The 12,312-nt window shown below is 42.8% G+C and overlaps 1 protein-coding gene across 3 annotated transcripts in view; it reads left to right on the top strand.

Moving 5' to 3' along the window:
* Nucleotides 1-79: 79 nt before the first annotated feature.
* Nucleotides 80-12,312, top strand: part of LOC110467148 (AP-1 complex subunit mu-1-like) — a 17,757-nt gene continuing 5,524 nt past the window's right edge. Inside the window, exons 1-8 of one of the 3 annotated variants that reach the window (XM_021524095.1) lie at nt 80-181; nt 1,858-1,935; nt 2,200-2,424; nt 3,280-3,410; nt 4,083-4,227; nt 6,070-6,196; nt 6,802-6,947; nt 7,127-7,198. In XM_021524095.1, the coding sequence (XP_021379770.1) occupies nt 1,894-1,935; nt 2,200-2,424; nt 3,280-3,410; nt 4,083-4,227; nt 6,070-6,196; nt 6,802-6,947; nt 7,127-7,198 (888 nt within the window). In that variant the 5' untranslated portion in view covers nt 80-181; nt 1,858-1,893. Of the gene's footprint in view, nt 182-213; nt 276-1,857; nt 1,936-2,199; nt 2,425-3,279; nt 3,411-4,082; nt 4,228-6,069; nt 6,197-6,801; nt 6,948-7,126; nt 7,199-12,312 lie in introns of those variants that run through there. The other 2 variants (XM_021524096.1, XM_021524094.1) reach the window with 2 other exon arrangements.

Here is a 12,312-nt window from a genome sequence, read left to right as displayed (position 1 = left end):
CAACTTCCTTATCCGGTAGTTAATTTATAACAAAAGACCTCACGAAGTGAGTTTATCTGGTTTGTCATAACTTAAAAATAGATATGAGTCTAACCTGAAATCAAATGCAGGGACGTTAGGTCATCCGACCATCGACAGAGCTTTCATTTCTGAGTTTTCAGCGTTCGCAAAGTTTATAAAGGTAAGAGAGAGTTTGAGCTGCGGGGATTGTGGGTAAAATAAATGTCAACTTCCTGTATACATCACACCGGCCACATCCCACATCGAAAAATCAGGTAACCACTTCAGCCAGTGAATTTGCGTTTCCGGACATTTCAAACAACCGTTAACGTCCAGTCAATGTTCATGTGTGGACTTAACTTACATAGCGTGATATCTGATTGTTTGTGTGTGCTTAAAACGTCGATTCCCTGGTCCTTAAATTTTGCATGTAAAAACATCGGTGATCGGTTATAAAAAATACCTCAGAAGGGCTAGGCTTACATGATAAAAGTCGATTCTGTCTCGATTGGCACAACGGCAATGATATTGGGTTACTTAACACTGTCATCTCACATCAAAACATCCAAAGTGTTGAATTATTTCATGATTATCGAGTCCATTTACTGCTGGTGGTTATAGATCTAGACAAGCGTTTAATTTGGTTAAAATTCATGGGAAGCAAACTGATTAAATATTCTATTCAGATTAAAAGTATCAAACGTTTCTCAATCTTATAATAATCACAGACCATAAAATTTGGCTTGCCAAATCTTTTTGTTAAAAGTCTGTGATGATAGGGACTAACTGACATTTCGCTGACCATTGTAATGCAGGATACAAGAATACAAGTATTTTTATTCAACATCATGCTTTGAACAAAGCACTGTAAGCTCATCAGAGCTTTTCTTTCAACGATGAAAATGACACGTAATAAAGACACAACCAAATATGAATTAAAACATGCATCACAAAATATACATGTAGGCTTGCACGAAAGGTCACGCCAACATTAATCTCATGCAGCATACAAATATTGGAATAACTTCCTAATAAGAGACCTGAGTCAAATATACATATAAACCAATATAGCAAAAATTAAATTTGACAGAATAATACATGCCATTACACTGGTGTAGCAGAAATGGACTGGGTTGACTGTCTGTGACCATGCAGGTAGCTCGATTGGTAGAGCGTCTGTCTAGAGTTTGGATGGTTCCTGGTGCGAACTGTTAGAAAATTTGCAAGCTTGCCAACCTATGTTTCAAGCACTGGGTGAATGCTTAACAATGGGATATCTGAATCTGAGATGAAAATAGTTGTGTCTTCAGGGGCGATGGTAGCTAAATTGGTGGAGCGTCCATCTAGAGTTCGGAGGGTCCCAGGTTCGAACCCCGGTCTCGCAATTGCATTTCTCTTTCTGCTATTACACTGTTAATCTGAGGTCAGGTAGTGCAGTGTATAAGGCACTCTCTTTCACCAAAGCAGCCAGGGTTTGATTTCTCAATTGTATGTAAAAAGGTATTGGGTCACCTGCCCCGCCATATGATTTTTTTCCAGTCACTCAAGTTTCCTCCAAAATCAAGACACTTTGTGCACTTCCATCCAGGCCAAAAGGCTAAGAATGATTAAATAGATTAATATAACTAAACTTAAACTAGAATTTTAAAAAAACAACATAAAATAGTGTGAAAATAAATGGTTTTGTATTCTATATTTTCACTGGTTTAATCTGAGATGGTTGTTTTGCATTAGTGAAGTGCACTGCAATGAAAATTTACATTTTTATTAATGAAAACAAGTGTTTCATGGGCAGATATGTAATAAACAACAATACTTTCCGCATCTCTTTATTAACTTTTGGTTTTTTTCCTTTAGTTTTGACAGTTTCCTAATACTTGAAAGACCTGCACTATGTCGGCGTCCGCAGTTTACCTGTTGGATGTCAAGGGCAAGGTAAGTTCATCACTCCTGCTGTACATAAACCAGGTGTTCTTTTCAATTCTAACTGGTGATTTAACAGCTTACCAAACTTCTGGAAATTGAATCACCAAACTTTTCTAGCCTATAGCCAGATACTTCAGTAATGAGGTCATTTTATGAAAGGGTTTTCTAAAGATAAATATGCAGGCAGGGAATTAAGCTTAAATCTTTAAATCATCTCTAAATTTTGTAGAAATAAGTTTCAAACAATTTTTCAACTATTTTGTTTGACTTTAGGTGCTGGTATGCCGTAACTACCGTGGCGATATTGACATGTCAGTGATTGACAAGTTCATGCCACTCGTGTTGGAGATCGAGGACGACGGGAATGTTTCTCCCATCATACAGCACGGAGATGTCACCTTCGTCTACATCAAGTACAGTAATCTGTATCTGGTGGCGTCTACAAAGAAGAATGCTAACATAGCTCTAGTCTTCTCCTTTCTCCACAAACTTGTACAGGTAACTTAATGTTGTTCATCTGTCAGTTCATTTTGGTCAGTGAATTTTGAAAGGAATCATTTGGCCTTATTTCATGATATTTTTTGTTTCAGATAGGGAGGGGTTGTGAATTTATATAATTTACAGATCACACTATTAACATTCTGGAAATAATGGATATAAATTGGTAGATACTTTTATCAGATATTGTCAAAATTGAATATTATATGTAGGTTTTTGTATCTATAAACTATCTATTAGCCTATACCAAAGATTTTGAAGTTAAGAAAACAAAAGTTAAGACTTAATTCTAAATTTGACACAAATAAAGTTATTAATCAACATCAACATTAAACCACCATCATAGATGTGTGAATACCAAGTCACTCCAATATCACAAAATATCTTCAATGTGTATTGTGACTGTACGAAAGTAAGTTTAATTGGATATAAAACTGCTGGAGTTGAATACATCAAAATTCCTACTAGAGTCTTGCATTTCAGGGCATTAATATGTAAGTACCATAACCATATTACCAGGTAAATGTAACACAGTGACAAATCAGAAGAATTGCTGCAAATATATTGAAATTTTGAAATCAATCCTACCTGAGGAAAAAGTCAAATTATTTTCAGGTTTTTAAAAAGGTTTCATATCAGGTAGTTACATTTATGGGCATATACAATGATGTTTTCCATGCTTAATAGTTAAAGAAGTTATCACCTATTTGGAAATTTTCAAGAAAAACTATGGTAGGTAAATAAGGAATTAAAGGGAGGTAATTAAGTTGTGCACAGTCTTATGATTCACATGCGCATACACTTTTATTTAAGCTTTGAATAATGACATTCATACGTGAAGTTGTACCATTTCAGATTTTCCTAGAGTACTTTAAAGAAATGGAGGAGGAGAGTATACGAGATAACTTTGTGTTGATATACGAGTTGTTAGATGAAGTAATGGACTTTGGCTTTCCACAGACCACTGACAGCAAGATATTACAGGAGTAAGTTTGACCCTATAGGCTGCTGTACTGAAAAAAGTGATTGTTGATAATGGTTATCTCCTCTTTTTATATCTTCTTGTTGGTCAAGGTCTCATTAAGAGTTGTAATACTGATATTAGCTTGCTTTGGCTAAAATCTTCGAACTATTGCTGATTCTATGATTTCACTACTTTTCTCATTTCAATTATTGAGTTTATGAATGTTGGTGCATTTCATGCCCAAATAGAGATCAGATGTCAAATCATATTACATCAGTTAAAGGCTACAAATGTTGGAGTAGAAAGTTTTAGCTATGTAGTATGTCGACTTTATTGAGCAGCTTATTCAAGTAAGTGGAAATGAAGCGAAAACTAGTTCACGACCTGCATTTTTAATTTTATACAGAAATACATGAAATCTTAAAATTTTGAATCACTGGAGTTTTGTGAAATAGATGTTTCACATTAATTTGTGTAGAGATCTGATTGCTAATTCAAATATGATTTGATTCTGAATAGATGTATAACTATGATTTAATGTGTTAGATGTGCTTAGTTAAAGGTACAACCCATAAATGGTGACATGATTAACAAGGCTCATCTTTATATAGAATTGGTATAACGTAGAAATCGGTTTACAGTAAATAAAGAATCCTAAATACTTTCATCAACCCGTTGACATTTCCATTAACAGGTATATAACACAAGACAGTCACAAGCTAGAGATTGCACCGCGACCTCCAATGGCCGTGACAAATGCTGTTTCCTGGCGTTCAGACAAAATAAAATACCGGAAAAATGAAGTGTTTTTAGACGTGATTGAGTCAGTGAACCTCCTGGTAGGTGGTGTTGCAACTTGTATCGCATGTTAAAGGGACATCACGTGAAAAGGCGTTTTTTTTTTTTTACCACTTGAATTGTTCGGGAAAGCCCTGCTAAAAATAGCGCCGATAACGTCACCTGACTAGGCAGTAAACACATGTGGTGCGAGCGAGATGAAACGGTTTCCAAAGGGGCCCCCAGAGAGGGGCCGTCATGCAACTGCAACTTCTTACCGCACTAAGAAACCAAGTTATATGATTTCTAAGTCCGTATTCAAACTAATTGAACAGTAATTATTCATCATTAGAAGTTAATTGCACACTTGCCAATATTCAGAATTTAAATTTATTTAGCTTTAAACATAAATGTGTTGCCAATAAAATTAAACAAGGGATGGGGCACAAGTTTTTACAATTTATCACAGCCTTCTCCCGTCATACATTTACAATTAAATGTCAACAATGATAATAGGCATAAACATAAAGTAGATATATTTAAATATATATTGAATTTAGTACCGGAATGTGGCCGGTACAGATGGTACGGGGCTAAACACCTTCCCTACACCAAGGGACAAACCTTTCTGATTTTTTTTTTATATTTTGCCGGGGCAGAGGAGGCCGGGTATTCATATTAGTACTAATTTAAATCTTGCATGTAAAAACAAAAATAATCGTTTAATTCAGCAATATAATTAAATCATACCATTTTATTGAACCCGGTAATATTATAAATTATGTAAATCCACGGACTTCGATAACACGTATCTCGGTGACCCAGAAAATACGCCGTGGGCCATCACAACAGTTATCCCTTGGAGGGCCTCATGGAAAAATCAAACTAACCAGTCACTTATCCCTTCCTTTCGCATAAACCACTGTATAATTATAGAAACACAAAGTAAACTCTCTCCAATACATGCCCATTAACATATTAAACTAAGTTCATCTGTGTTCAAACTCAGACAAAGATACTAGCGAGCTTAATAGTTTTAGATATTTATTCATAACATAAACAGCGCTAGCATTTCTGTCGATTCCATTTCAGCTTAACCGGCTATCCGGAAGAATACATGCACCGTACTAACTGCTACGGCAGTTATTTTCTCCTTTGAATACTGCCCACCTGCAATAATGATTCCGTAACATACTCCTTGCGCTATCTTTTGACCATTTGACAACTTTTCGTTTCGTAGCTGACACGGTACAACACTTTTCTTTCGCTTACTTCACACGGCCAGTCATTTTGTTTACAAAGAAATGGTGTGCTATGCGCATGTGCTAATAGAGGGAAATCCCTGAACAAAACGTTGGTCAGACAGGTAGAAATACCGATGATTTTCTTAGATTTAATCATTTTTACGAATCTATTTCAGCCAAATCCGATCGTTATTTTCCATAAGGAGTTTCACTTGATATGTTTATGTAGTATTTGAAAAAAAGGCAAAAAATAAAGTTACTTCACCGTGATGCCCCTTTAAATACAGTTTTATATAGGTAATAACAAGTACAATGAATCAGAAAATGACAATGTGACGCAATTAGAATTCTTTCATAACATATTGTCACATGAGAGAATTCCACAGTTACTGTATTAGAGTGTGAAAGTTTCTTAGTTTATTACATTCTATTCTCTGCCATTAACATAATGTTGCATACTTGCAGTTTCCTTATTAATTGATTTGTGATAGTTTCAGTGATCTTCACACAAATTGTCTGCTTAACAAAAACAAATTATTTGATTAATATTTTATTATGTAGAGTTATTCATATCCAGTTATTGATTTGAGACCAGCAGTATTAGTCGAAATTTTATACAGAGGTTGCTGTTCGACTTTTTTACCTTGCTCTGTTTCACAGGTGAGTGCCAATGGGAACGTGCTGCGTAGTGAAATAGTAGGGGCCGTCAAGATGAGAGTGTATCTGTCCGGAATGCCAGAACTCCGTCTGGGTCTTAATGACAAAGTCTTGTTTGAAAGTACAGGAAGTAGGTATCTTACCCTCCGAGTAGGAAATGAGAACATTGTTTTTGTACCCCATTTTGTGCCCCAAAACATCTTGGAGTGACAATAAGTTGGTTTTATCACAGACATTTTCAGACTTGTTCATATATAATTATGTGCACTGATAGTAAGAGGAGAAAAGGAAAATATTTGTTTGAATAATAATGATATGAAAAGATCTTTATGTCGGCTTCCAAATTTACTTCAGTTATGGGTGTGAGAGTTATGTCCCCTGAATTGTATTAACTTCATGTAACTTGAATCACTTTTAGTTACCTGGGTGTTATTGTGTACATGACATGAATTATCAACCAATTTCACAATTACTATATCAATGAAAAAAATCACATATTTCTTAGTTTTGAATTATTTTTGAATGGAGGTACATGTCGTTGTATCAACACACATTAATTTATAAATAACAAAATCCAATTTGTGTGTATTTGCCACCAAGGATCTTTAATAATAATACATTATATAATGAAATATGTCTGTAGGGGACTAACGTTTTCTGTCCCTTAGAATTGCTATAACATCTAGATGTTTAACTTGTGTGTTTAAACTTGTTATGTTTTGTTGTGATTTTCTGAAGGAGGAAAGAGTAAGTCTGTGGAACTGGAGGATGTCAAGTTTCACCAGTGTGTACGTCTACCAAGGTTTGAGAATGACCGTACAATATCCTTCATTCCTCCAGATGGCGAGTTTGAACTCATGTCCTACAGACTGACCACACATGTAAGTAATGTACAATTCAATTTAATGGAATGTATACTTTAATAACTGATTTTTCAGGTGATGTTATTTTTTTTATTGAATTTACAAAATATTACTATACATTGTCCATTTACCAAGACACACAACCATTTCGAGTTTTTGGAAAAATTTTAACAAATATAATGGTTTATTTTTTCTAGGTGAAGCCATTGATCTGGGTTGAATCTGTGATAGAGAGACATGTGCATAGCCGTGTTGAATATATGATCAAGGTAAATAAAAAAAATATTACAATGTTAAAGGACTATTTATATTTCTAATTATTGTTGCCATGCTAACAAGTTCAAATTTGCATAAATAAGAAAAATTTGAATATTCAGTGAATATTGTGATATTTTGCATAGTTTTTCTCCTAGAAACTATAGAGCGCATGCTTGAACAAACTTAATATCAAAGGATAATGTGTAGGCACCTGTAATACATCTTAAGAAGAAATATAAAGTTTGTTCAAGAGTGTGCTCTATGGTAGCTAAGAGAAAAACTAGGTGAAAACCTAGGTTGTGAAAATCTAGGTGAAAACCTGTCAAAATTGACTGAAAATATGACCTTGTTACCATGTCAGCCAAAATTGTGAACACAAATAAATGTTAACATAATAGTACTGGGGAAGTATTCAAAATTAAAGAAACTTGAGGTCGAAGACCCCGAAGGGCCAACAGAACAGCACGCATTTTCAGAACATTGATGTGTTCTGAAAGCTGTTCCCCCGACCACACCCCCGCCGACGTCTGACCGGAAAGGTATGCACCCCAACCGGTCATGGACGTGTCAGTGTAAAGGGTCATAGCAGGAGATGCCCGAACCAGAGGAACTCCTGCCAAGACATTGCTCTCGAGAGTCCACCAACAAGCTGATTCCTTCACCGACTCCAGCAGAGGAATGTACACATCCCATTGCTGAGACGCCGGAGACCAAACTGACAGAAGGAAAAGCTGGAGCGGACGGATGTGAAGCCGACCCAAGGGAACCACATCCGCCAGTGAATTCAGGTAACCGAGGAACCGAAGGAACCATCGGACCTGAATTCGCTCCACACCGACCAGAACGGAGACCAACAGAGAGGCCTTCTCGAACTTGGACACTGGTGGAAGGACAAACCCCAGATCGGTTCTGAACCGATAACCGAGTAAAACAAAATCTTGGGAGGGGAGAACCTCCGACTTCTCCCTGGAAGGGATGTCCCCTAGGCGGCACAGAACTCCCAGAACCGACCTCGTGCTCCGGGACAGGATAACTGGATCCACTTGGAGCAACAGGGAGTCGTCGAAGTAGATGTGTGCATCTACCCCGAGACTGTGGAGGTGCCCCACTACTACCTGCAACAACTTGGTGAAAACCAAGGGGGCCGTAGTGAGGCCGAAGGGCATAGCGTGAAACTGGTAAACCTTCTGCTCGAAAGTGAACCTGAGGAACTTCCTGGCCGACCTCCTGACCGGGATGTGAAAGCAAGGATCCTTCAGATCGATGGACGTAGCCCACATCCCTGGACGCACTGACGCAATGATGCGCCGTGGTGTTTCCATCTGGAAGTGCGGGGAATCGACGTACATGTTGAACGTACTAAGGTCGATAATAGGCCTCCAGGCACCAGACTTCTTCTTCACGAGGAAGACTCGGGAGTAAAACCCTGGAGACCACTGGTCCGGTGAAAGTTCCTCTATCGCGCCCTTCGCGATCATGGCCTGAACCTCTGACCTGAGAGCCTCCACCTTTCCCGGATCGGAAAGAGAAGGGAAAAAGATAGGCTCTCGCGCCAGAGGTGGATCCCAAAGAAGCGGGATGCAGAGACCCTTGGACACAACCCCTAGGGCCCAACTGTCTGATGTGATTTCTTTCCACTGAGGAACGAAATGGGACAGCAGACCGCCTACTGGCAAGTCTGGAAGGGGCCAATCTAGCCCTTCCCAAACCACATCGGCGGAGCCACCCGCGCCCAAGGGCGTGGGAGCGGCGACAGACAGTGGACAAGGGCAAGGAAGAGTCAGGAACCCTTCCTACCTCTGGAAAATTTGGCTTTGCCTCGACCCCTATGGGAACCCCTACCGCGGAAGGAAGATTTCCGACGTTCTGCCGGAGCGGAAGTCGGAGGGGCAGCCTGCTGCTGAAAAGCAGTCGTCTTTGCCCTCTTCCTCCTACGCCTGGAGGAGCCAGAAGCCTGCCTCTTCCTGCTAGCGCCCTTGCCTGCGGAGTTGTGGCTTGCATCCTCAGATGCAAACGGGTCCAACCTCATCTCAGATTGCACTGAGGGAAGGACCCCGCCAAACAAATCCTAGCCAGTCAAGGGAGCCTCCAAAAGGGTAGCCCGATAGGAATCGCCAACTGGCAGTCCAGAAAGGACCGACAACCGGCGGCAACAACAAGGTGTGACATGGCAGCCGACAGTAAGGCCATCGCATCAAGATGTGCCTTGCAAATTGCCTGGCTGAGGCGCTCCATCAGTCCAACCTTGCTGGGGAGCTGCTCCACCGACTTGCAGCTCGCAGCCAGCAACGCAGAAGTAAACCAGTCTGCGTAGGACAGAACATGGAGAGCCAGCCTAAGGAGACGCTCCAACTTAGAGTGCTCCCTTGGCCCCATCACAACCTGGTCAACACAGAGTCCTGGCCACTTATCCAGATCACTCTCAAAGGGAAACAGAATAAGGGGCCAAGACTGGGTCGTGGATGCGGTATGTATCTGCAGCTAAATCTGCGATGTCGGCATCCACGACCTGTAAAGCTGAGAGGGAAAAAGGCTTGCGAGCCTTGCTCACCTTCTGCTTTAATAAAGCGTTGACCTGAGCGAGGGACGAAGCCACGCCTCGTCCCTCCGCAAGAGACCTAGCAGAGGCCGAGGAGGCAGATGCTAGGGGAGGCAACATGCTCTGAATGAGCGAAGTGCGCTCCGGGACGGCCGAATCCGTCGAAGGGCGTGGGCAAACCCTGTCCCCCAGAAGCTTCATAACTTCTGCACGTAAAGTGCGAAACGAAGCCGAAACCTCTGGAGGCACCGGGTCAGCATCTCGGGGTCGGGATTGGGACACATCAGAAGGACCTTCCGAGTCCAACCCAGACGAATCCAACGACTCCAAATCAGAGTCAGTAAACTCGCCGACTCTATCCTCATCCTGAGTCTCCGTAAAATTGGAGCAACCGGGAGAGCCCTGAAGAACGTCCCTCTCATCACTAGGAGAGGCACCCGCAGAATCCACCTCCATCAACGTCGCCCTCCGAGGAGGGGTGCGAGGAGGGGAAAGAGAACGTGACCTACCCGACGGAACTATCGGGGCAAGCGATAGTCCCTGAGAGACAGCAGGAGCAGGACCAAGAGACCCTGGAACCTGCTGTAAGGTAGGAGTTGACACAGGACAGCGGAAGTTACTGGTAGACTCGAATTCCAAAATAGGAGCTCGAGCCAACGCAGCACGACCAGCAGCCCTAGCATCACGCGGTCTCTGCCTGACAGAACCGGCAGCAGAAGCTGGCCGGGAGCGCGAACGCTTACGCGAACGGCTCGGTGGCGGATGGAGGGGGGGCCCCATCGCCGCAGGCAAGAAGGCGGGGGGGGCATATCCAGGCTGGAAACCCATACCACCCTGGGGTGGAGGGGGAGCGGCTGGAAAAGCCCCCTGCTGGGAGAAACCCCAAGACTGCCCATAGGCGGTCGGTGGTTGGGGCGGAGCATAAAAAGGAGCCTGTTGACCCCAATAANAGCAGGACCAAGAGACCCTTGAACCTGCTGTAAGGTAGGAGTTGACACAGGACAGCGGAAGTTACTGGTAGACTCGAATTCATAAATAGGAGCTCGAGCCAACGTNGCCTGTTGACCCCAATAACTCCATTCCCACCCTGCAAATAGGTGGGATAAACCAGGGAGGACCCTGGAACAGAGCTACAAACCTGATGCCCGAAACCGGAGGCAGGACCGGTTTGGGGGGGGGGGGGGTGTTAGGGAACCTAGGGTCACCTACACATGTGCCGCCATAAGCCACACCTGGCTGACCTGACCAACTCCACCCAGATTGACCTACAGCAGAGCCAAAACCTGTAGGGCCAGTAAAAAAAGCCCCACCAGGGGCGCAGCGTGCCCCAGCAAAACCAAACGCAGCTGCGCTGGCACCTACCATAGGAAAACCTTGGGAGGAGGCACAAGGGATAGAGCTGGAAGCATAGGTTTTTACACCAGTGCTCACACCACCGTAAAATCCAGCTTGGGCTAGCGAGGCCGAGGCATAACACAGGATCGGGCAGCAAATGCTGCACAGTCATGGACGGCGTGCTAGACGCCATCACCACGCCAGGGGCTACATCAGGGATGCAAGGAACCCCGGGAGCAGACAAAACTGCCGGGGGCCGGTCTCCGACACCAACACCCTTAGGAGTGGAGCGGACCGGCAGGAGGCCACCAACAGAAGCATCTGCAGACACAACATGGCTGGCCTGTTTAACATTCCCAAGGGAATGTTGGGCCACCTGTCCTCCCACCACAAATTGGGAGAGAAGGCCGCCCCCCTGTCCCCTAGTCACCGTGGTTACCAGGACAGAGCCCAAACCCTCACCCACATCGACCGACAAAACGGAAGGGGGGGTGAGAGAAAGGTCTGGGTCCAATGAAACAAATTGTTTCACAACGGCCCCGGTAAGGGCGAAACCGCCGAAACGAACCCCAGGGAAGACTCAACAGAGGTCGGAATTCCGCTGGTGTTCTCCGAGGGCTTAGGTCTAGCCTTAGCCCTCGCCCCAACCCTACTCCTCCTACCCGACTTACCTGCACGCCCTCGCGGGCAGGGAGAACCACCGGCAGGAGTCGGCTGCCAGGCACGGCAAATTTCACACGGCTGCTCCAGAGAGCAAGACCGACAGCCAGGACAGTAAGGGTGGGGGTCGGAAACCTCAAATAAATGACCCCCAGGACAGCGCCTTTGAGAAGGAGGAGTCTCCATCTCAAGTAAACAAACCGTCAAAACGCGAACACGTGGCCGGAGCCTGGTCGCAAAACGGCGCAAATTAAAGCAAAACGCTAAATTAAAACAAAATAAAGTTATATAGTATTAAAGGATGCGATATGTATGGGTACAAACAACGCCTGTTGCAGTTGGAACCCCGTAGACACCAAAACACGTCCGTAAACACGGCCGGCTGAAGGAATTATGAAGTGGGAAGCATGGCTTCGTGTCTTATCACGTGCGTGAATACTGCCGTCTGATTGGTGGGTTTCCCAGGGGTTCCCCATGGGGGGAAAAATTCTTTATTTACGTATGTAAAGAGCCAAGTAAGGTTGGAATATGCATTATAATGACTGTGGTAAGTATTTATAATAGAAATTGGTTTCACAAGAGAAACCTCAA

This window comes from Mizuhopecten yessoensis, unplaced genomic scaffold, assembly GCF_002113885.1.
Source record: "Mizuhopecten yessoensis strain PY_sf001 unplaced genomic scaffold, ASM211388v2 scaffold11163, whole genome shotgun sequence".
Lineage (NCBI taxonomy): Eukaryota > Metazoa > Mollusca > Bivalvia > Pectinida > Pectinidae > Mizuhopecten > Mizuhopecten yessoensis.
The sequence above is the reverse complement of the archived record's forward strand: the minus strand, read 5'-3'. Positions and strand labels throughout refer to the sequence as shown.